This window comes from Mytilus californianus, unplaced genomic scaffold, assembly GCF_021869535.1.
Source record: "Mytilus californianus isolate M0D057914Y unplaced genomic scaffold, xbMytCali1.0.p SCAF_6, whole genome shotgun sequence".
Taxonomy (NCBI): Eukaryota; Metazoa; Mollusca; class Bivalvia; order Mytilida; family Mytilidae; genus Mytilus; species Mytilus californianus.
Window position 1 is genome coordinate 68,155,728 of NW_026262712.1, and position 27,271 is coordinate 68,182,998.

Consider the following 27,271-nt stretch of genomic DNA (forward strand, 5'->3'; position numbering starts at 1 on the left):
CTTTATTGAGTTTTAAGAAAAACAACCAACTAGCAAAAATAGTTCGTAATAGATTTCCCGGAACTTAACAAAATTGATATTAACATAGAGAGTTGAGATTAAATAAATCATTTAATGAATGCCAATTTTCGTGAACTTGTCAATAGTTTAGAATCTCGTCAGTATGTTTCATATGTAATATCCTAATATGTTGCATTTTTTCTAGAATGTAGGAGTTGATGAAGATATATATGATCTTAAAAACACATAGGAAATGATAAATAAAAACAAAAATCACTTGCCCATGATTAATTAAACAAATCTATAATTGTTAGCATTTATCTTTATTTTTTTTCCCCATTTTATTGTGAGAAAATGGTTGTAAACATAAGAACACATCGCAAAAGTTTATTTTCAAATTATTAGTAATCTTTTGTTTTGAAATTACCAACAGTATGTAAATGTATAGATGATTGAGATCTCAAAAACAAATTCAAACCTGTCACAATTTCAGGTCGCTGTCACAAGCTAGGAACCCTGTTTCATTATATCTTAATGATGTACGTTATGTGAATAATTAGGTGTTGATGGTAGCTCTTTTGTTTTTTCTGTAAAGTGTATTTATAACTCATACTTGTATATACTTCAGTCTATTGTTGGTGACTCTACATTGACAACTGAAAGGTTTTTGGTTGTTATTGTTGTCTTTTGCTTGGTTACTTATTAACATACCCCAATATTTTTCTTAATAATATTGTTTGACAAAATAAAAAGGACACATCACCTTATTTTGCTGGGTTTTTTTCTGCATTGTTCAACTTTTATTTTAATTGTATCTGTACATATGTTCATGACATGAACTCTGTAAATTTAATGTCTCAACGCTAAACAATGACGTAACAAACTATACTTACAATATTTAAAAAACCCTCCTTTTGGTATTGATTGCAGTTTGTAATACACTCCACATCGGCTCTATTAAAGGTATCCAAAGCTTCCACAACTGCTTCTACTGCTGTTTCAATCGTAGTATCTCTTGTCTTTTTAATATATTTTCCCTTAAAATAGAGTTTCGTATTTCAAAATAGATGTATCGTTCACCTTTCTATACATGATCGGTCATGTAAGATATTGAACCATCAAAGGAGCCTGATGTCAAAAACCTTTTGCCCCTTGAATTTGGAATAAAATATTCCTATGCAGGAACCATATAAGTCCAGAGAACCTTTTGAAAATTGGTCAATAAATATCAAAAATAAGCTCTGATGACTACATTTTTTTCAAAATCTTTTGGAATTAACTAATTTTTTAAAATCTACATTACAATACATTATTTTTAAAAAGTGTTGTTAATATTGATTAAGAAATAAGCGATAACTTTTTTTTAATATGATATGAAAGGTATGCGGCTATTAGGATGAAGAGAAAAAACATCATCTAGTAAAAATACATGTATACGTATTATATTTGCCACTAGACTTTAAACACGATTTTCATTGTCAAATAGTTAATTCCAATAGCTTTAAACAGTTTCATAGGATTTTCTATTTTTGAATTTGCAAATCCTAATGTGAGATTGTCTTTCCGGTTATGTTTCATCCGATGCAAATCACATAAGATTATTTTGTCATTGACTATCGCTGATTCATTCCTACAAAGTTTGGAGAAAAAGGCCAAATGTATTAAGTGAAAAGGATGAAAATTATATTTCCATCTTTTTCACTTAATACATTTGGCATTTTTCTCCAATGTCGATTTTTTTCCCTTCAACTCATCATTAAATTATTTTTACGGACGGTTTTGAAACAGGACCGTCGCAATCCTACATTATCAAAACTTTCGCCTTGTAGATTCTGAGAATGACTCATTTGTAGAAAGCCTTCCTCCGTTATTTCTGTATTGATTGGTTGGTTTGACCTGTTTCAGATAAAATTATGAAAATAGTAGTAAAAACCGTTCAATTCAGGAATATGAGAGTTGTTTTCCATTCGCTTGATTTGTTTGAGCTTTTCATTTTACCATTTTATAAGGGACTTTCAATTTTGATTTTTCCAGGGAGTGTGGTATTTTTGTTATTTTATTTTTCGTTACAAGTGTATGTACCACAAGTGACCATATTTGCAATTTGATCAACATAAAACATTGTAAAATGAACATTAGTTGTAGAGGTCCTTTATAAAAATCGTTATACGATCAATCCTTTGAATTAGAAAAAAATCATTTACTCGTTTTAATTCGAATGAAATGTTTTTAAATTAATGATAAAAATCGACCATTGCATACATGTATGGCGACAATGTTTTTCATTCAATAGGATTTATCATTAAAATTTCACTTTTATCATTTCTGCAAATTATTGTTTCAGAGGAAATAATGAAAATATGATTCGTCTAACGACGAAGTTGATGTGCTGACTTCAGATCAAGTGACCTTATGAACAGATGAGCTATAGTCTTTTATAATGCGATTCCTCGGTGTTTTATCCGTTGTCTCGCATCTTCGTTCTGAATTTCTGTTATATGAACATAGGTCAACTACTGTTGTGTTTTTCACGAAATGAACAAATGATGCTGGTTATACTTGCTTATTTGTGTTTGTATATACACTGTACGGCGTCAATGCTCTTGCGTTATCCCAGTATACTATTTAAAACCAATACTGGGAACTATATTCGTAGAGAACTTCAAATTTTAGACATAAGGATTTACAACAAAGACTGTGCGATTTGAACTTATATAATTCTTAAATACCGCCTCGAAAATTTAAACATTTAATGAAGTACCGTATTACTCTGCTTTCACTAATCCTTGTTATAATCTACGTCAAAATATAATAGAATATTTGGAAACAATAGTTCATTGTAAAAGTATAATAATAATGTTACAAATGATGCACATAGCCCTAAATGTGTCTTCATATCACCGGACAAATGAGTGAATACTGGTATTCATATGAAACATCTTCATTTTTTATTAGTTTCACACTATCTCTGGCTAAAAAACACGGAATGGAGGAAAATATGAAAAAAATAGGACCAATGTCCTCTGTATTTACTTTATTAATTTTGTTACTATGTTTTTGTTTCCCGTTTCCTGACACATTTACCATGGTAAAGCATATACTATTATCTTATAAACAATTGAAAAAAATCATATTTCAGAATAATTGTTTTATCTGTTTAGAATTAGGATAGAATATTATAGCCCTACACGTCCTCCCCTATCCCCCGATTAAATTGAATTATTGTCATCCATAGACAATAGGAATTGAGAATATTTAGTACTTTGATAGCATAAAAGTAATGAAAAAAATACCCTTAAACAATCACAAACTTGCACGAAGAGAGCACAACATCGTAATATAAATCGGACGTCATAGTGCGATATCAATACGGTGTAAATAAGCAAAACTGTTTTTTTTTTTCTTTTAATCTTACATAAATATGTGATTAAACTTGGCTTGGTAAAAAAGATTGATTAAAGGCTTTTGCATTTATAATTTTATCACACATAATTTAACCAAGAATTAAACAAAATAGGATTGTTGAAAATAATTCGACAAAAGAAGATATCTGATAGAAATAGTGTATGCCTTAAAGTGTACACATATGCTTACCTAAAAAAGCAAACTCTGATGTACATATTGACGACAGAGGGAAAATGATCGAAAATATCTTCACAACATATTGTAACTGATGTTATATTTCTTAATAATAACAGGTAATAACTTAAAATAAACATGTATGATGCACCCTAAAATAAAAACAACACGGATAAATTCAAGCTTGATCAGGGGTTTCAATTCAAATCGATATAATTTTTTAACAATGTGCCAAAATGTTCATGTAGTTTATATCACACTTTTACTGTGCTTGTTCCGAAGGCGTTACCTTAGACAAAACCAATTGCTAAATATTTTTTTACAGAATTGCAGTTTAAAACACCTCTACAAACTGATAAAAAATCAATAAATATTAAAAAAAAAAGTAAAATTACATAAATACCGAACTCCAAGGATAATTCAAAAAGGAAAGTCCCTTATCAAATAACAAAATTAAAAGCTCAAACACACCAAACGTACGGAAAACAACTATCATATTCCTGGCTTGGTACAGACATTTCCTAATGTAGAAAATGGTGGATTAAACCTGGTTTTATAGCTAGCTAAACCTCTCACTTGTATCTAGGGTTTCTTTTATATTCTTTTTTTTTTCAAAATATGTCATGGGGCTTTTTTCATTATAGGTTTTGCAAGATTGTATTACAAATCAATTACATTCCCTCTTTAAAATCTGTATATTCCATGAAAGATCTACACTGATATCCTATTTTACAATCCAAGATGGCGGAATACACCCGATCTTCCTTATAATACACACTTTGTTATAATCAGATATTATTTGCAAACATTGTATAAACTCATCATAGATACAACAGGCTATCGTTTAGCAGCAGACTTACACCATGTTCATATAAACAATCGATCAATCATCGTTTTATTAAATAAATAAATGGCGCTATTCTAAAAGCCCGAGCGGGCATTGACATGATAGTTCATGATGCATATTTACTATATATTTAAGAATTGCAGGTGATAAATTTTACACAAATCCTAATGTTGTATTAACATCTTTTATAAAATATATTAAGAATAAGTGTGTTGCATAAAGATACAGGTTAAGTTTAGCTTGATAATGTAGTGTGGTATATGTAATAATGTATATAGCAATTCATTTATTGGTATTATAAGATTATCCCCGACTACAGCCATTACACAAATAGTTGGTCAATGTGAAAGTCATTGCATACAGCAAGATGCTTTCTCTGAAAGAAAAATTGAAATACGTGAACCTGATTTTCAGTTTGATCCAAGAGATCACAGAAAAAATTAAATATAATTGCACGATTTAACTTCATTTTGTAAATTAAATGTAGAAAACTGACATAGATTCTTACTGTTACAGCTGTTTGATAATCAGGAATACAATGATTTATTTGAAAGGAAATAATTTTTTTTTATGAAATCATTCCCGAACGATAACGCAACCTTGAACATACAGAATAAAATCACTGTATGGTCCATTTTGACGTGCTATTTAGTCGAGTGACATTAACCATAAAATTTAATTTTTAATGCACCCACCTAACATACGGCTAAAACATATATCAATCGAAAGCAATTCATCTGTACTATCTTTAATATTCGAACGGTGCAATTTCTGTCAAATCACGATGAAAGGTCAAGGACGAACAATTTCTTATTTACAAGACGTCAACATTTCTGCATATTCTGTCTTTTAGATAATAAAATTTTGTATGAAAATATGAAAAACTTTTAAAACAGAGACTATTAGTCAATTTTCAAACGCACTTTAAAATATTAATGACGTATTTTTAATAAATAACGCCTTTTTCCTGAAATTCCGGTGAAAAGGATAAAATTGAGTGAAAACCAAAATGTTGGTCTGTAATTGAATTGTTAAACACCATAAAACCAAATGACATATTTCATTTAGTGCTATGGAAGTTTTTGACATCTTACAATTACTGCAATAATGCTTCTTTCTAATTACATTGCCAATTATAGCAACCCATGCATGCGCAGTTGCCCAAAATACCACCATTTGCAAAAAGGAGGTTTCCTCACCAATAAAATCCATTTCATTTTTTGAAAAACTATAGATTTTTACCCCAGGAATAGATAACTTTAGCTGTATTTGGCAAAACCTTTCGGAATTTTGGGTCCTACATGCTCTTCAACTTCGTGCTTTTTTGGCCTTTTTAACTTTTTTGATTCGGGTTTCACTGATGAGTCTTTTGTAGACGAAACGCGCATCTGGCGTACAGCATTTTGAGCCTAGTATCTATGAGGAGTTTATTTACATCACCTTACAGTCTATGTGTTATGATTTGAAAATTCTAGTAATTTGCAATAAATAATTATAGTTATAATTCGACTTCCTAAATAGTTGAATTATTACAAAAAGAATAAAAAGCTATAAAGAAGGAAATTACTGTGTAGGTGTCACAGCAACAATTCAACCAATCATCACCAAGAACGTTTTGTAAAAGTAGGCAAACTCTGACAAAACATATTAAGCACTTTTCATGATTCTGCGTTAAGCCCTTTGTTGTTTACCTGGCAAGGATATTTTGGCGATTTTCACATTTTATTATAACATGTATAATACTAGAGAAGAACGAGGTTAATTCTATTCGCGTTATTTTTCTAATAAAATCGTCGCTTAAACAAATTGGTTGCCAAAACTAGTTGGTTTGATGTAATATCGTTTTACTAAAACTAAATTATAATAAACCCTTAAAACTTTATCCAAACAATGACATGAATAAGTAACATTAGTTTTTTACATGCCAATGTTTTGCAAGCTATAATCTGTTCGTTTGGTTTTCTAATGGTGATAAGTTTCCATTACTGCAATAAGTGTCTATTATTAGTTGACATAGAAAAAAACATACAAAATGGTATGTTTATAAATGTCAGAAAAACAAGCGTCAAAAATGAAAAACCTAAAAATCAGGTCTGTAATGGTTGCTATTGATCTCTATTTGAATGTAGTTATCATGAATACAATCAATTCATGTGTACACTTCAAAACGTTGAACTTCACTAATATTTACCAAGCGATGTATACGTAGGAGGAGTATTGCTCATTACAAAGTTTTTTTTAGACTTACAGATGGACATATTGATATTTTGTAGTGTGTCTTTCTATGTTGTGATGTTACATTATTGCTTCAGATAAGGGTGAAGGTTTGGTACCATTAAAACGTTTAAACCCGCTGCAATTGTTTGCACCTGTCCTAAGTCAGGAATCTGATGTTCAGTAGTTGTCGTTTGTTGATGTGGTTCATAAGTGTTTCTCGTTTTTTATATAGATCAGACAGTTGGTTTTCCCGTTTGAATGGTTTTACACTAGTAATTTTTGGGGCCCTTTATAGCTTGCTGTTCGGTGTGAGCCAAGGCTCCGTGTTGAAGACCGTACTTTGACCTATAATGGTTTACTTTTATAAATTTTGACTTGGATGGAGAGTTGTCTCATTGGCACTCATACCACATCTTCTTATATCTATATATGAATGGAAAGAACAAAAACTTATAAGCGTAAGGACAAGATTATCCCTTCATTTCCGATAAACACACATATGACACCATAACCAACGCGATAAAAGTAGGACAAACAAATAACAGTCCTCAAAACACTACACCGAAATGTACGAACACTACCTTAAACCAGTGATTGAAATTGCTCAGGAAAGGTATTCAATCTTCCACGATATTCAATGTCATTCATATTTGATAAAACAACTAATATAGTATGTAATAATGTGCTAACATAAACACAAAATTGCCTGATTGGTGATTGTTCAGCGCGTGGTGCAAACAGTATTCATTCAAATAATGAACGAGAATAAACTTCTTAACATGTCTTACACTTTCGACATAAAAAAACATAGTTTTACTGTATATACCTTATATACTCCTTAATCACTTTTATTACCCCTTTTTTAATATGCTAAATTACTTTTTCATGATACTGACAACAATCGATGTTTAATCTAAACAATGAAAAGCAAATTGATCCCTATTAGCAGAAGGTGGTATTTAATTAAAGGTTCATTAGAAGGCTGATTCCTGGCCATTATTATTTCAATTGCAGTTTAAAATGGCGAAAATAAAATCCCTTCTTCTATAAACCATTTTATTTTATTTGTGACATATTCATATTGATACCGAAAGATATATTTTGCTTTTAGCGCAATTTTATCATTTTTGAACAATTCATAGAGAATTGCAACTTTCTGTAAATATTGCGTAATTAAAATTTTAATATGCATTTGATTTGGAATTATGGTATTCTATTCCATTGTGTCCATATGCTTTTTAGAAAAAAAATATCATACATGAACCAACAAAGGGCTTTTTGTTTTATTCTTGCGAAATTTAGGACTGTTCATTCTTGACCTTTGACCTTGATTTTACAAAAATTGCATCGTACGAATTATTGACGACCGGGCAAAACAGAAAGTACAGACAATAAGCTTTCGAATGATATATAATATAGCCGTATGTTATTTGGGTGCATTGAAGTCGTTAACTAAGCGTCTTTTTGAAAAGAGGGACGAAAGATACCAGAGGGACAGTGAAACTCATAGATCGAAAACAAACTGACAACGCCATGGCCAATGTCATTCGTCAAATTTGGGCAATTGGTAAGTACTGTTTAAGAACAATCCAATTTATTAATGTGAAATAAATGTTTGTTTGAAAGAAATTGAATTGAATAATATATATATATATATATATATATATATATATATATATATATATATATATAAGTGCCTATAAATAGCAGCACATGACATACAAATCTATGGGAGTGTGGATTAATCAGTACAGAGATTAATTCAATTACACAAATAAAATTATAGATTGCCTAACAATGTAATTTTAACACACTATTTAGTATGTAAATATAAGAATGTTTAAAATATTTACAAAATGATGAAAATAAACGCAATATTTCGCTAGACTAACTAGCTTTATCAAGCGTGCATCTATCCAGGTGAAATCGGATGTAGATGATAAGAAACTTTTGCAGCTCAATGTATATGTTGCACTTGAATTTAGCTGCCTTGAAAATAATACATAATTTGGATGAAGTTCAAGATTTTTACAAAATTGGTAGTTGAAGTTATCAACGTCCATTGGCCAAAATTACAGGATAAAATGGACGATGCTGTGTACTAAATTATTCTTTATCTTTCCTGTATCTTTTCTCATCTTTTTCGTTAAGACCATTAGGTTCTAAAGTGTGGAGTTGGTGGATCCAAAAATTTCCCTTCTCCTTCTCGCCGTGGTGTCCCACTCGTTGTTGACTTCTATGATTTGGAAGGTAACATTATCAAAAGAATGTTTCGTTGAACGAAGTGTCTTGTTACGTAAACATCTAGTTGTTCGAGGATACAATAACAACATCATTGATAGCGCTTTCGAAAGAGCAAACAAAACTAGTCGCCAAGAACTTCTAGAGTACAAAGATAAGAATAAAGCAGCTAACAGAACACCCCTTGTACTCACTTACCATCCTGATTTTAAAAATGTGTCTTCCATTGTTCAGAAGCATTGGAAAATTATAGAAAACGATTCAAATCTTAAAAAAGTATTTTCCTCACCACCAGTCATGGCCTTCAGAAGACCTAAAAACATCCGTGAAAAATTAGTGACATCTGTATTAGCAAAGCAGCCTACTCCATCTCCCGGTTGCTACAAACAATGTGGTCGAAGGAACTGCTTGTGTTGTAAAACTGCCAATACAAGCAGTTCTTTCATCAGCTCCGTTACTAAACAAAATTATACCATCTACTCAAATTCTAACTGTAAAACGGAGAACTCAATTTATATATTAACATGTGACACATGTGGCATTCAGTATGTGGGAGAAACAATGGACAAATTTAATATTCGGCTCAATAACCATCGTTCATGGTACAAAACCAACAAAAACTGTCCTCTTACAAGACATCTTCGTTCAACGAAACATTCTTTTGATAATGTTACCTTCCAAATCATAGAAGTCAACAACGAGTGGGACACCACGGCGAGAAGGAGAAGAGAAAATTTTTGGATCCACCAACTCCACACTTTAGAACTTGATGGTCTTAACGAAAAAGATGAGAAAAGATACAGGAAAGATAAAGAATAATTTAGTACACAGCATCGTCCTTTTTATCCTGTAATATTGGCCAATGGACGTTGCTAACTTCAACTACCAATTTTGTAAAAATCTTGAACTTCATCCAAATTGTGTATTATTTTCAAGGCAGCTAAATTCAAGTGCAACATATACATTGAGCTGCAAAAGTTTCTTATCATCTACATCCGATTTCACCTGGATAGATGCACGCTTGATAAAGCTAGTTAGTCTAGCGAAATATTGCGTTTATTTTCATCATTTTGTAAATATTTTAAACATTCTTATATTTACATACTAAATAGTGTGTTAAAATTACATTGTTAGGCAATCTATATATATATATATATATATATATATATATATGTTTTAAAGACCCGTTCGAAAATAATGAATTCTCATTTATAAATCCAAAACTGAAAGTGGTATATAAAACCAATCAAATTACGCTGGTTTAAATTGTAATAGATAGTTTGATATCAATCAAAGCATTACACAGACAACACATTCCCCCCAAAATCGGTATTATTCATGATATACTTAACAGATTGTTCGAACAAATTCACCCTAAAATATCATATATATATGGTTTTTTTTTAGGAATAATCGACAAAATCATTAAACAAAAAAATAAGAAATGTTGTGACATGATTTTCTGAAAAACAGAGGGAATTAAAAACTACAGAGCAGTATATCCCATTCGAGTAAGATATTTTTTCATGTGGACAATTGGGTTTAAACATCCAGAAAAAAAAACATGTAATTTGATAACATATCACTAAACAGAAAGAAATTAAGTTTTTCAGAATATAATATGTGCTGTTTAATGTAAGTTTACCATTCCTTGACCAGTCTATCTTATATAAAGATATATGTGGTAACTCTTTTATTGAAAGCTATACCATTTGCAATGGTTATTACAAAATTTTTATTGTTTCCTAATTAATATTGCCACTTAACTTTATATAAAAACGAAATTTTAAATTTAAGAAACTTCTTGTTCATTTGCATATTGAAAGTAGAATTTTATGTGGGTCTCTTTCGCTAAATCTGCATAAAGTTGAAAAATGCCACATTCATTTCCATTTTCGCTTAAAATATTCCTCACAATAAACAGGACAATATACTATTTTTTATATTACCGACTTTGACTCCGGATTATAAACTTTTTCGACAGGTTACCTACTCTGTGGTAGAACAACCTAGTACTCGGTCAAATAAGAGCAAACGAAAGAAGTAAAATCAAGGTTACAATCGGTTCATTTTTTTCCCCAAATTGAACCGATTGTAAGCTACATGTATATGAACTCGGCAGTAATCCGAATCTCACAGTTGACTATAAACGTACAAATGTATTCCGATAACAGATGCGATATATTCTTGCAGATTGCAATCCACGAATATATATGCGTGAACCGTGAAGGACTATATCACTTATTTGTTTTAAAAAAATTCATTGAACGTGTACATTTGTTTTAAATGCCTGCTGGTCTGCTGTTTATTGCCTGTCGAAATATTTAACATTTCGCAAAATTCACTAAACTGGAGCAAACCCAAGTTCAAAATATAAGTCAATATTGTAAAAAAAAATATACTCCGGACAAATACAATTTCTAAAACTGTCTTCGTCCAAGGTCCATGATTTTGCGGAAAGTCGGCTAATCAGAACTTGGTCTGTTTGTCATTATACATTCCAAATTTAAATCAAAACGAAATAAGCCTGAAAACCTGTTTGATTTTTACGGAATGGCGGAATGACGCGGACATGGAAAATATATATGCCCCAGATTCTTATTATATCTTTTTGAAATTATATTTACCTATGAGCTACATACACACATATATGCATTAACACTGATCAAATAGACATTCACTGCAACAGAGGTTACGTCTGCAGCATTTTTACATGAAATTTCAAGTCATTTGTCTGTCTATGAAATGCATTTGTAAACTTATCTTAACGGTAGGGGAAAAATAAAATATCGGCACGTTCTCGTTATGTTTATTTGCAACAGTGAAATTTCCCATGTTACTCGTCAAAGGCACCATTTAATATCACTCATGTTTATATCTACATATATATTATGAATTTGTTGTTTTCATATACACTTTATGTTATGATTATATGATATCATTACTACATGTCAATTGTCAATGACTAGTCAGACTCTGCTCTCTCGCACGTCAACATCCTCATACTTTTATTTCCATACCATGAAGGCCGCATTCAACACTATCTAACAGTTTTTAAGAATCATTAACATCAAGACTACACAGCAATAAGGACAGAATGAAAACCAAAAAAGACCTGTAATATGATATCTGTATTAAAACAATGAGTAAAGAAACACAAATGCGTTATACATTGAATTTAACGGTCATGTTCAAAACAGCGATGACCGTATGAACTTACTAGCGGCAATGAAATTGTTATACACTTGAGATAAAATTACGGCTCCATGACAAACTTATCTTACTAATGTGAAATTGCAGCATTTAATAAATCAATTTCTTAAGAAATGGAATACCTTTCCGAGGTTTCCCAAAATCAACCAGTTGTTTTGGTGGGGTGCGAGGTTCGTACTGTTCAGACTTATTTCTGTAGGAGTGTTAAATAGACTGTTGTTTTTTTCGTCGATTTTGTCTTTTTTGCTTTGGCATTGGTTTACTAAGGCGTGTGATTTTTTTATAGTCCTCTTATAATTTTCCTCTTTATTTTTTAACAATTTTCGTCGTATCCAATTATCATTTGTCATTGATTGAAAGATAATGATTCATTATAGAACACAGCTATATATCGGAGTATAATTTCTTATATTTTGTACAATCTGAATTGACTTCCTTTCCAAACTCTTCTCGATGCTTCTTAAAAAGAACCTACATATTAATACTTACTTCCACGGTGTACCCGGCTAAACTCAGGAGTGAAAATACAGCTTCACTGTGCTTTACTTTCTCTTGCAATGTCTTTGTGTTTGCAATCTTGTTTTCAAACTACATTTAAATGAAACACCGTGTTGAATTATATATAAATTAACAACCCATCCTTTACAGATCTAAAATCGTTAATATGGAAATAAAATCACATTGTAAAATCGTTGAGTTGGGGCCCTGAATCTTAAGGTTAAGAAAGGAAGACCATTTTATTAACACTCGTGCTATACCGATCTCAAAGCCAAAAATGTTGCTAAGCTCTTGTCTTACCACAATGAAAAATATGTTGTTGTCCAGCCTTTTTTTGTGAATTACATGATGTAAATTACAATTCAGTTTGTTAACAGTACATATAAAGACACATACTAAAGCAAACTTCGAAAGATAAACATAATTTTTTCCTCAATTTACTATATACCCAAATTACATATTAAGTATTCTTGCGTACAAAGTTTCTTGGTCAGCTTATTGCTCCACGAAACAAACCTATTTGCCAAATTATAACTATTTTTTCACCAATCGAAAGCATGCTTCATAATTTCTGTGAAACTACTAAAAGACCAAACAGCATATTCAGTTCTACCAGTGATTTGTTTTTCAAATTTTGGCACAGGGTATTTCATGATTTAGGGAGGAAAATATAATGAGAAAAATTGGTGGTCACTGACTTAATGTTTTCACTATAGCAACCTCAGTTTCGTGATTTTATATTTAAAAAAATTTTGGTTGTAATTTGAAGCTTCAAATAATCCATTGATATAGAACCTAGGCCTACAAGCATCATTCTTGTTCTCACGTTAAACAGTAGATCGAATCTATCAATTAAAAATTCTAGAGTTAATGTTCCTAGGTGTTTATGATCTTTAACAGAACGACTTGTTTTATTCTCGGTAAAATTAATATGTAAGAATGAAAAACTTTTCCAGTTACCAGTGATTTCTCCATGAATATTTCTATAAGGTATAGTGCTGTATGTACTATTTCAAATCTACCCAAGAAAAGTATATGAACTTTAAAACAAGTTATGAGTAATTTCATGTTTTGTTTGCTTATTTGTTTTTAAGAAAATAAGAAAAGAGTTGTCTTTCTTCGGAACACTGAATCTGACGTCATAGTTTCTTGTAATTTTCGCAGACATCGCAAATCTGACATTTGAAATCCACATTCAAATTTTCAATATACACCTATTTGATTATCCCAAAATAAAAGAGACCACATTAGTTTGCATCAGCACTTGTCAGATCTCATACTTTTACCTCACAAAATTAGCATTTGGAATGACCGTCCGTTGGAATATAGAATAAATCGAAATTACCTAATACTCTGTTTTTAAAATAAGATAACCCCAACCACTCCTTTCACTCTATGGCAATTTTTTTTTAAATCAACAAATAAAAAGAAATGAGACACTGAATATCTTCTGCTATTAGACTATTACACTTAGATGTGTTTACATGTCTGGTTTGAAAAAGATTCAAACAATTAATTTTTTGATATCACGCTATCTTGATCCCGTGTGGCTTACCAGTTATATTTCATATTATATTCGTCATTTTCAGAATTGTGCCCATTCCGATCGGCAGTTAAACTCTTGCCAAAGAAGGGAGTCCGTTCGGCTATGCGGGATATACAGGTACTAAACCACGTTCAGTCATAATGGGGACATTAAATCCGATGCCTCGTGTAGAGAAAGTGCCGCGCTCTTTGCAGGTTAAAAACCACCATGGCAACAACTTTTTAAGATGTCCATAGGTGGCCTGTTGCAAGGCAAAATATCAGCCCCTATAATATGCTCTCACTTTCCAAAGGCAGCCCAAATTTCCCGGACGGCCTCTATTACAGTACCAATTTTTTGTATTTATGGTGAATTATTTCTCGTCTTGAACATACATGAAATATTTGCCATTGGACGTTAAGCAAACAAAAATCAATCAAACAATCATTTCAAAAATCCTTTTTTCGCCTATTGTTGCGCTGTTTTAGCCTACGTATCATCTTAAGTTCCATGTTGAATCCCACCGCCCTTCATTTTCAATGGAATCAAAAGATTTTTCCCACTTAATTTTCCTTCCTAACACAAATATATTTTTTTCTTAAATGGTCTGCGCCTTACTGGTATAAAACATTTACAGACATATGTAATGTGCGTGTAAATCACGTGTACAAGAAGTTTACCTTGGTGAAAAATTATCATGTACAGGTAATTAGAATAGATGTACAGATGTGAAACCAGTGTTCATTACATGAAACTATTTGTAAATAGGTTCACAATAGAAACGTTTGTTTTGAATACGGTATAAATTTTATGATCCCATTATATGTAAACGTTCCCATCTTCAAACTCCGGAATTACACCGATGCAATACGAAATACAAGGGGGCATTTTTCTTCTTCTCTGATAAATACTCTAACTTAATATGTTACTTAGGGGGACAACCAGCAGTTCCAAGCTTACATTTGTAACTGTAGAGAACCATACCTTGACATAACAAATACATAACTGCCCTGGCGGATGAAACTACCTTTTAAAAAACTAAAATCGACGTTTCAATGCATTTTTGGATAAAGCTCGTTGGGGTTTGAACCCCATACAAGATATCCATGTTTCCTTTCAAACCTTGATTCAATTGAAAGCATCTATATTTTATAAGATAGATATATCATCATATTAAATCAAAGATGGTATTTAACGTTTATGTTTATAAACAATGATATGTTTTAGCAAATAGTACATTACTTGATGCAATGTAATTTGAAAAGAAAACAAGCTATTAAATCAAAAGACAGTTTATCATAGATTAATCAAAAGAATGGAATAGAGCGAATAATCAATATTTGTGATGACAGAAACACCATTAAATTGAAACGCTTTATTATTGATACATATACAAGAAATGTAATCATTATGACTTATACATGAATCTGACGACAAAATAAGAATAGCTAGTTATTCTAAAGTAGGAGAAAAGTACAATTTACTGAACGAACTAAAACAAATGATCAAACGGTATACATAAATATGTATAAACAACAAAATCCTAAGCTGTGTTTGGTAAAACCATTCGGAATTTTTCTCAATGATGAATCTTTATTTCAAACGAAAAGCGCGTCTGGCGTACGAAATTTTAAGCCTGGTGTCTATAATTAGGTTACTTACACAGCGAAAATGCCTTAGAGGCTTAGACATTGTGTCATGCTTACCATTTTCATTAGTTCATCTATGTCACGGGAACATTTCTTGATAGCTGTAATTGCAGTCTTAAATTTGTGTCGTTCATCTTCACTTGCGCTCTTTAGATCAAACAGTTCAGGCAGTTCACAGTCCATAGATTTGTCGTCGCCATCAATAAAGTCTGCAGCAGTAGAATTTGCTATCACTGTACATTCTGAAATCAAACAAATACACAAATCAAATTCTAGCAATAATTATATGGATTGTTTAAAATGTATATACATAGTATATACAGTAAAAATATCAATTATAAACCGCACAAGTACGAATATATAAGTTTTAAAAAAGAAGAAAATGCATATATATCGTTGTATTAAACGTCGTTTACATTATTCCTACCTGGTTCAATACTCAAGGAATATATTCATGGTAAACATTCAAAGTACAATATGATAATATAAACGTTGTCGATGGTATCGTCGCGATACAAAACCACACTACGTAACAAGGGAAGTAACGTTGATATAAGTGTAACGCAGTCCTTATGTTGAGGTTAGAATATAAGAATGTGTCCGTTATACAGAAAAAAAAATTAATGAATGAAAATTGTATCTTCATTAATTCTCTGCGGTTCTGTTGTTCCCTTGGCACATTGATAGAATGGAAAAAAGTATCTAAAGTTGCAGAAGCGTAAAATCAGATTTTTTATTTTAAATACAAAGCTTTGTCTAAAATAAAACTCGGAACCATCATACATATAATTTTAAGCGTTAAGTCAGGAATGGAAATATATTTTCCAATTGAGAAGAGAAGATTGTCACATTATATCTGTAAAGTGACATGTAATCTTCACTTCTTACAACCGGTTAATTTTTTCTATAACAGATATTCATTTATGTTTCATTCTGTTGTCCAAACGACGTTGTCTAGCGTAATTTAACCTCAAGCACAATTTTAAGATTTTTGAAACGTACGTGAAAAGATGGCTTCGATCGAACTGGTGTATATGTTCAAATATGTTGGAAGGGTAATCATTTCCATTTTAAACAGACGAAGTCTTGGATATTAATATTTTTAATTGTGCACAGTGGAATTTAGAATGTAACTATATAAGAAGGTTATCGCGAAAACTGTATTGTAATAACACTGCAGTCTGCTCATCGACAACGCATAAAGGATTCAAATACTTTTGGTCATCTGAACGTTTGAAGTAAAATAAATTATTTATATATATTTAAAACTATTCGCTTTCTATCAATTTCCGGATGGAACAAAAAATCAAGAACGCATTAATAACGCAACATTTATTTTAACAAGTATAAACCTAAATTTAACAGGTCATTTTATACATTTTTCAAAATTCACATTCAACTTATAATTTTTCAGGACAATCGTTTTCTTTATTTCGATTAACTTGCTTCATATTATTTTTACATGCATAGGAACGTTTTTGTTTCGCTATTTAGTAACGCTAGACAAACTCGTTAATGACACAGAGTTTCACAGCCATCTATCTGTTATTGAACACTTAAAGCGGGTGGAAACAAATGTGACACAATGGATACTTTATGTGATAAAATATTGTTTTATAGCATTTTGAATATATTACTGCATTTCTGTCTTTATTTATGGTACGTTCTTCACTACTCGTGTGGATTCATCAACATTTATTTCGATAAATATATATCTTATATTAGTTTCGTTGCACAAATCGTAAGACATATATATAAATAAGATTGTATATTTCTGTTGATTAATATCATAATGATACTTACTTTTATTTTTTGGTGCTGAAAGTGGATAATCAAGTCCAATTTCACCTGTTTCTCTGTCAAGTTTCAAAATCTTCCAATTGCATGCTAAAACCGTTCCTGGTTCCAGAGTCAGCGTACCAAACGCAGTACTACTACCTTCTGCTTGAACGTTAGCACCTTGTCCTACAACCTATAATCACAATTCAATGAGATGAACAATTACCATGTTAATGTTTAAGTTTAAAATAGATAAGTAGATAGCTAATAATAAGACATTTAATATGATGATGAGGAATAGACATCAACAACCATTGTAAAACACAAATCAGGTATGTATTGATTTGTGTTATCCGTTTATAGTTAGTTCATAGTAAGAGCAAAGAAAACAAAACACATTCCAACAAATTCAGAAGTTTAACAAAAAAGAAAATACAACTTACTGAACATCATGCTTCAAATTTCATAACGTACACAGATAGCAACAATATCAAAAGGTTTAGTTATCAAATTGACACTGCCCAACACCGAGGATGAAGTTCAAAATGAATATAAAACGTCGGGAAGATATTTTATTCAACTGTCCTTTCCGACAACTTCAACTTTACTCTCCTTTTCTATTATCGGCTACAGATAAACTCTTTCCAAAATGAAACATTGTTGAAACATCTTTACTAAAGAAATGGAAACAATTCAGAAAAGACTTTCCAATATACAAAGAATAGAAAAACAAAATAACAAAGCCAAAGTGAATATAAAATTCAAACGAGAACATTTAAAACAAAAGAGTTCGGTTTTGAATAAAAATTAAAAGAGAGAGTAAAAATCACCGGGGAAAAGACGTTTTTTAAAAACAGAAACACGCAGTCAACGATAATATATATGTCATCAATAGAGACTAACTGCCTATGAAGAAAGAATATTGAGTAATTTAATTCATAAATTCAACATCACTTTCTGATATTTTTTCGTTAGATAATCAAGAATTCTCTAAATTTACTGCTAAAATTGACCAAAAGGAACTTACTTTAAATAAATCAAATATTAACAGCAATAACTGTCCTTTCCTAGATTAAGATATTTCAATATAACATCAGAAACGCTACACAAAAATACCACAAAAGGGGTGATTTTTCTTTCCCTATTGTTAATTTTCCTTTTTTTTGAACGATGCTTGGTGATGTTCCTTTGGCATTGTCTTATGGTGTTTATATATCCCAATTCGTTCACTATGCTCATGTCTTTAGTGACCATTTTGATTTCAATGAGAGTAATCTATCTATTACTAGTAAATTATAAAGTCAAAGATTTTGTTACCACACACTACTTAATACGTTTACTAAATTCTTCCATGTATATAAAGAATTGGTTTCCAAGTTTGGCTGTACCTGTAGAAAATTTATTTCAAACGTCATAGCACATCCTAACTTTTACGGTGATGTTGTTAAACGAGGCCGGAAATTTAGATACGATCCGGGTAAACTTATCGGTCCTTCAAATAAACTTATTTTGATGTTACCTATTCAACACTTTAATTAAATCTTTGAATATTGTTTTTATTGGTATAAATATTGATTTTTCAATCAGTAAATTAAAACCATACTAAATATTACTTTCACGGTACAACAAGCTGTCGATCCCTTTATTTTGGCATTGCATAAGGTCATGTTTTTCTCTGACTGATAATGACGTCTTTACACTCAATCCATTGGATGTGAAATGATTGACATATTTCAGTCATAGATACACGATTTCTTTTATAAGTTTTTATTGGCTTTGAACAAGTCGGTAACTGCGAGTACTCCCAGATATGTACTTAGTGTTTTTGTTGTTGTTAGGGATGAGGGATGTATATATACCCTGCCACGTCTTGTCTGTGTTTTTGTTACACCACTTTTTCATGTTGGGGGGAAGGGGGGGATTTAGCGCTCACAAACATGTTTAACCCGCCACATACTTTATGTACCTGTCCCAAGTCAGGAGCCTGTAGTTTTAGTGGTTGTCGTTGGTTCATGTCTGTCATATTTGTTTTTCGTAAATTGTTTTGTTATAAATTAGGCCGTTAGTTTTCTCATTGAATTGTTTCATATCTTTCATGTCTGGACCTTTCATAGCCGACCATAGGGTATGGGTTTTCTTATTGTTGAAGGCCGTACGGTTGCCTATAATTGCTTACATCCACTTCATTTTAACTTTGGTGGAAAGTTTCCTCATTGGCAATCATACCACATCTCCTTATTTTTATATTAAGCCAAGTACCAGCTTACGTGAATAATTAACAAATGAATATACCTTTTATTTTCAATCAGATATTTGAGTGCATTTAGTGAGTAAGAAAGCAATTATTTCATCCTTTTAATACAAATCATTAACCGTCATTTGTTATTATAATTATAAATTAAAGTTTGGTTGTTTTCATGAAATATAAGAGTAAATATAATTAAACCTTACTTTTTTTCATTAAAAGTTTCAATATTTTTTACAGTCAAATGTAAATCCTTTACAATTATTAAAAATAAGGATAATTTGTACCTCAGAATTGATGTTTTTGCATGAAAAAATGAATCGTACAATGTTTGTTTACATTACTGTGTTGATTAATAATTATAAATACATTGTTTGATTTGTTTCTTTTACATTTCACGAACGTATTTTTGTCAATTTGGTTTGGAAACTTTTAGACATCCGTCTCAAATGAATGAAATAAAACAAAACGATATTACTTTTTTTGACTTACATGAGCAACACGACAAGTGTCAAATGTGGAGCATGATATGGTTACCTTTCCTGGAGTACTTGACATCACTCTCGGCTTTAAGTGGGGGTCGTGTTGCTCAATCTTTATATGTCTGCGTTGTGTTCTGTAACTGGTATGTATGTTTGTTCGTTTTTTTTGTGTTTTTTTTTGCCGGTCAGTTCGTTTTTGACTTATGAGTTGAATATAATTTGGTATCTTCCATCTCTCTTTTAAAAAAAGACTGAACAGTAGATTATTGAGACAAATTAAATTTTTCAGTTAATTTTCAGAAATATTCACTGAGTAAATTCATTACTATTCAAACAATTTTCTCGTGATCAATTAAAATCTGTTCAGTTTTTGTTCAAATTTCTCAGTTGCCCACTCTATTTTGTCAAAATAACGAAACTTAACAAATGCCATACGAGTAGGAGGTTTAGCTAGCTAGCTATAAAACAAGGTTTAACCCACCATTTCTTCGAAAAAAAGACATGAACCAAGTCAGGAATATTGTAGTGGTGTATCAGTCGTTTCGTTTGTGGCTATGTTGATACGGTCTAATATTTGATATTGTCAGGTATATTATGGACTTCCCCCTATTTCAATTTATCTTGGAGTTCGGTATTTTTGTTAATACGCTTTTGCTATTATTTACTTGTACTAAACAACAACATACTGAATTGTCTGAAAGGGTACAGATCAGTATAAATTGACTGCAAGCAAAAAGTTTCAACCATTCTGATTTCGAATCAAGAAAATATCCGACATATGACATATAACTTGAACAAAACTTAACGTTATTAGGTTCAAACTTTTCAGATGATGTTAAGATCAAAATGACACTTTTAAGACGAAAATTCATGAACTAGTGTAATAAGTAAGACAAATCGACTATTCTGTAGATGCTTTTACGAAGATTTTCACAAATTTGCTGATTGTACCTTACCATGAAATGTGTGTACATTCTCCCTTAAAATTAGTTTTTGTGTAAATAATTTATATAAAAAACCATTTATCGACTAACAGTATAAGTTTATATTGGTATATCATTTTAAAGGAAATTAATTTTAATGAGTCATTAACTTAAGCAAGTCTCCAAATGTCAAAGAGAGGCGACAGATACCAAAAAGTAATCTTCAAAATCATAAGTCGAAAACAAACTGACGGTGCCAATGGAAAAAATCAAAAATGATAAAAGGACAAACAACAGTGCACAACACACAACATAGAATACTAAGGAGTAAGCAACACAAACACAATAAAAAAGAGGTAATCTAAGGTCTTCGAGAAATCTAAGCAGATCCTGATTCACATGTGACACCCGTCTTGTTGCTCGTGTAACTTTAAGCCTGGTGATGATTATAATTCGGTATGTCACATTTGGGATTGTGGTTACAACAATTGAAACATCTGTGAAACAGATATTCCATAACGGACAACCGACTCGTGATGGCGTCCGTAAAATTATCTCAATGGGATGGTTTTAACTTCACCACTTAGCGTCCTTGTAAGAAGCAACCCTCTATCATGAAATCATAATACAAAATGCAAGCTCTGTAATATAGTATAAACTGAAAGATATTTTGGTCGTAAAGTTAAGTTCTAAACCGATCTTCATTATCCCTTTCTAGATTTAATTCAAGATATGATGTAGATTTAACTGTATCTGTTGTATCTTTTATTACAAGTGCGATTGGATAGTTGCTTTCAACATACTCACCAAACTTTGAATTATTTATTGAGAGGACATAATTTATAAAGTGGAACGTGAAGTGAAAAAGTAAAGGTAGTTTCTTTTCATTTTTCCTCAAAAACTCCTGTATGAAATAAGCTTCCTTTAAGTTGGTTCCCATGGGAATACTAATTATTTGTTGACAAACACGTCCTCCAAATGTAATGAATATGATGTCAATCAAGATATCAAGCATCTTGATAATGTAAGTTTCCGAGAATTTATATAATAAGGAAGGAAATTAGAAATTAATGAAAAGAGATTGGATATCGTTTGATTATTCAAGTTTTAAAAATAACACGGTTTAGTTTGCTCACATTGTAAACTTTTCTTAAGGATAAGACATAAATTTTTCCGAATACTTAATTTATGCCTAACTGCTACAAAGACTCGACAAGGTCCAAAGCAGAAGAACACTCTATTAAATGCTGTAATTCTTAATAATACATTCTTTACTGAATACAAGCTTTAACAAACCGCCAATGTATGGATTTGTACTGTACAGTACATCATGATTCAGTATTAAGGAAAAATATATGATTTTAGTTAGCCTCGGTGAGAGCGTTACTCTACCCTATCTCTGAAACACGAATGTAGAAAGACTGTCACAATGCTTAAGAATTTATATCTACAAAATAGAAAAAGTATTAATTTCAGAAAAAAACAGAAACTATCCTTGTGATAATCATGAATGTCGTTTTCCTTAACTTGCAATGTTTGTCACGGCCTGATTAAGAAGGGGGCTTTAGGGCTCGATACATTACTTAATTCCTTATAAAAACATGTTTTTGCATTGGCTGTTTTTCTTACCTTTACAACCACAATCTGACATAAAAGGGAAAAAATAATCTTCGGTAAATTATTGGAAAATATACCAGTGGAATAATTCCTCTCTTAGTAATACAACAATCACACAAACAAAACAGCCTCTTATTTAACAGTCCAGGATATGATACAGGTCTTTCAAAATATTTGCTTTTTTATTGTAAAAATAATTCACAAAGATACATACCTCTGCCGAAACGCTACCATGGGCTCTACTTTTGCTGCAACACTCAATAACTGTTTTGTCAGCAGTTTCCAATATAGATGTTACAACACAAATGCGACGTCTTGGTTTATCAAAAAAACTGGTCAGAAAATCGTGATCTTTTTTAACACTCCTGCCGAAAGAAGCCCGAAGTTTGTTTATAAAGCTTAAATGCATACAGATGTGAAGGACATGACCGTAGCATATTTAGTACTTATTTGCGTTCAACAATGTTGTGCCTACAAGATTATGGTACTGTGTCAATATTACAAAAGATTTACAAATAAAAGGATAGTTATTTCTTCTGTCTTCAATTTTAAGAAGTTATAACACCTAGTATGCGTAGTAATGATTTTGTAACAGAACATTGTGTAATTGTTTAGAATAAAACGAGCAGGGAAACAAATGTCAAGAAAAATTTAATAAAAAATACTTCACATAAACGACAATCACTGAATTACAGGCTCCTGACTTGGGACAGACACATACAGAATGTTGCGGGGTTAATCTAGTTTGTTGGCGCCACACCCTCTCCATAACGTGGGACAATGGAGCAACGGCATAACACAAGAACAAACTATACAAAAGAAAATCAAATATGAGAAACAGCAATAAACGACAACCACTACATTACCAGCTCCTGATGTAACAGTACAGCATAAGAACAAACTATAAAATTCAGTTGAAAAGTGCTTAACTCAACAGATAGATACAAAGCAGAAATACATCTAACAAAACACAAAGTGGACGTGGCAGGGTACTTGTACATCCCAACAACAAAAAAGACACTAAGGACAGATCTGACAGCTAGTTCAAAACCAATAAAAACTAATAAAAAAGCATGCATCTTAGACTAAAATATAAATCAGTGCACATTCATGTTTCCTGTCTTATATTTTTTTTCGTTATATGTTTTGTTATAGATTAGGCCGTTATTTTTTTCAATTAAATTGTTTTATATTTTTCATGTCGGTGCCTTTTTATAGCCGACTATACGGTATGAATTTTCTCATTGTTGAAGGCCGTATAGTTGCCTGTAACGGCTTACATCCACTTCATTTGAGCTTGAGTGGATAGTTGTCTCATTTGCAATCATACCACTTCTCCTTATTTTTATATCCATCAAAGCTAAAACAAAATAAATACAAAAGACAGCTGTCTATACTGTATGCCAATCTCCTAATCGCCCCAAGTCTATAAAGTTGTGAATAAATTAAACACAGACAGTCAAAATGGTTTAGGACAAACATAAGATTAAGGTGCACATATCCCCTCAAAATCCTTATTTCTTGAATATGTAACACTAAATTGAAATATTTTTGTGACTCGTCGGCGGTGCCCGCATTTAAACCTTTCGAAGTATAAAAAATGATTAAGTTTAAGAGCATTGAAAACAAAATATTCCATAAAGTTGTGCATCGGAGTCAAAAAAAATTTTATTAATGGAACAGATCAAGATAATGTCCATTTTTATCAAGTATATTAATTTTACGAATAGATATATAAAAGAACGATTATGTTGTCATATTGTATAATTGTATTGTGTAGTATCGCTTAATCCGTTTGGGCTTTTTTATACATTTAATGGTATGATGTTTCGTCTTCGTCTTGATCGTCCTCGTCCGAAGATATTTGGTTTCCAGACAATAGCTTCAGTATCATTGTATGGATCTCTGTGAAATTGTACCACAAGGTCCCATACCACAAAAGGAAGATTGTGATCGATTTTGGAGGTTATTGTCTTAGCTGTGTAGGAATTATGGGTAAACAACAAGCATGCTCATTGTTTCTGGACAATAGCTTGTGCATAAGTGTATAGATCTCTATCAAATATTTATTTTACCACAAGTTATATACCTCAAAATGAAGATTGTGGTTGATTTTGGGGGTTAAGACCCAAGCCGTTTAGAAATTTTGGGCAAAAAAAGGGGCAAAAAAACAAGTGTTTTGTTGTTTCCAGACATTAACTTGAGTATAAGTCTAAGGATCCCCATGAAATTGTACCACAAGGTTCCATACCAAAACAGATGGATGGGATTAATTTTGGGGGATATGGCTCTAACCGTCTAAGAAAAATGGGCCAACAATAATACTTTTCTTGAAATTCTGGTGGTTCTTAAATATGATGATTCTAACCATGTATTTATATTTTTTATTTGGGCCACGTTTTCAAATTGGTCCATATTAAGGTCCAAAGAGTCAAAAATAAAAACTTTATTTGATTTCAGCAAAAAATGACCTTTTGGGGTTTTTTGATATACTGAATCTAACCGTGTATTATGATTTTTGATTTTGGACCTGGTTTTCAAATTGATCAACATAAAGTCCAAAGTGTCCAAAATTACACCAAGTAAGTTTGATTTTAATTAAAATCATTTTTTGGGGTTTTTTTTCATATGCTGAATCTTAATCATGTTACTAGTAATATGTTTTTTTTTTTTTTTATTTGGGGCCATGTTTTCAAGTTGGTCCAAATCAGGTTCCAAAATTAAACTTTGTTTGATTTCAACAAAACATAAATATGTGGAGTCCTTTGATATGCTGAATCTAACCGGGTATTTAGATTTTAGATTTTGGACCCCGTTCTTAAATTTGTCAACTATGAGGTCCAAAGGGTCAAAATTAAACTGTTTGATTTCACGAAAAATTGAATTCTTAGGGATCTTTGATATGCTTAATCTAACCATGTATTTAAATTTTGGATATTGAACCATAATAGGTAAATGTCAAATTACAATATTTTAATTTTTTAAACCAATCATTCTTTGTCAGAAACCTATGCTGTGTCAAATATTTTATCAAAATCCAAATTCAGAGCTGTATCAAGCTTGCATGTTGGGTCTTTACTCGCCCAACTGTTCAGGGTTCGACCTTTGCTGTCGTGTCAAGCTGCGTCTTGCAGCGCATTTTATTCTTTTATGATATAAAGTTTGGAGAAAAAGAAAAAGTTCAGTCGATCTAGTATTAAGTATGAGAAATTGTGCATATTAAATATGATTGAAATTATTTGAATTCCAAGATACACGTTATATAAAGAAAGCCTGGAAAGCAGTGGCTGTCATTTGTTACTGTATATCATGTTTGTGTTTTGTTGATTGTTTTGTACATAGATCAGGCATTTAGTTATCATTTTAATTGTTTTACATTTTATGTTGCCGGGGTCTTTTATAGCTTGCTATGCGGTATGGGTTTTGCTAATTGTTGAAGGTCGTACGATAACCTATAGTTACTAACATCTACGTAATTTGTTCTCGGGTGGATAGTTGTCTCATTGGCAATCATACCGCATCTACTTATTATATATTACTATGTAATTTCAAACGTCTTTTTTTTATACCAAATAAAACAATTTTTAAAGTAAATTTCTATTGAAACGCATTAATGTATTATCCTCGTGATTTCGATATACATGCGTATTCTATAATGCTAGTATTTTAGATTTACTGTTAACGACTTTTTTCAAGAGCTATTTGCTTTTTCGCGAGTTAGAAATCCACGTTAATATGTAAAACTTTATCCATATATGAACAAAACAAGAACATTTGGAAATGGCGACACTATATTGCCGCGAAATAGGATAGAATGGATTAAACGCAAAAATAAAGAGTCCGCGAAATAATTTTATTATATTAGTTGTATAACGTATATTTTATTTCATCGTCACCTTTCCTTCAAACACGATAAGAATCACAGAACTTAACCATGTCGAACATGAACGTGAACATGAACCATGACACCATGACACTGAATTTTCAGTAATCTTAAATTATGTGCAAAAGTAACTATTTTTTCGTAACAAATGACGGCAAAAGTATAATATAACGAAATATGGGATATTACAGACAATAAACAAATTTTCTTTAAATTGTTTGTAAACGAGAAAACAACTTTTAATTTTTTACATACACAAGCATTTTTCTGTGTTAAATTATTTACTATATGATACAAATTCGAACTAACTAACAAATTAGCCATAAACCAAGATAATTACCAGCTTCAATTCATGTTCGGAAGTCCCTTAAGTAAATATAAGAATGTTTATATTGTGTCATTGTTTGTTATTAAAAACACTGAACACAATCTTATCCAACTGAACCAAACCATGACAAAATCACTGTACTAAACGCCCTTCGATATGTTATAGTTATTGACCAAGCAAGTCGTTATAGGTCATTTAATCTCTTCGGCTCGGGTGACCATACTTGACACGAACGACGTAGGAGT

The 27,271-nt window shown here is 31.4% G+C and overlaps 1 protein-coding gene across 2 annotated transcripts in view; it reads right to left on the reverse strand.

Annotated features, from left to right (window-relative positions):
* LOC127706854 (uncharacterized) overlaps nucleotides 1-27,271 on the reverse strand; it is a 106,664-nt gene that overhangs the window by 13,368 nt on the left and 66,025 nt on the right. For both annotated transcript variants that reach the window (XM_052211576.1, XM_052211575.1), the window contains 5 exons: nucleotides 23,030-23,180; nucleotides 17,573-17,741; nucleotides 15,827-16,011; nucleotides 12,587-12,685; nucleotides 894-1,037 (listed from right to left, as the gene is read on the reverse strand). In XM_052211576.1, coding sequence (XP_052067536.1) covers nucleotides 894-1,037; nucleotides 12,587-12,685; nucleotides 15,827-16,011; nucleotides 17,573-17,741; nucleotides 23,030-23,180 — 748 coding nt within the window. The remainder of the gene's footprint in view (nucleotides 1-893; nucleotides 1,038-12,586; nucleotides 12,686-15,826; nucleotides 16,012-17,572; nucleotides 17,742-23,029; nucleotides 23,181-27,271) is intronic.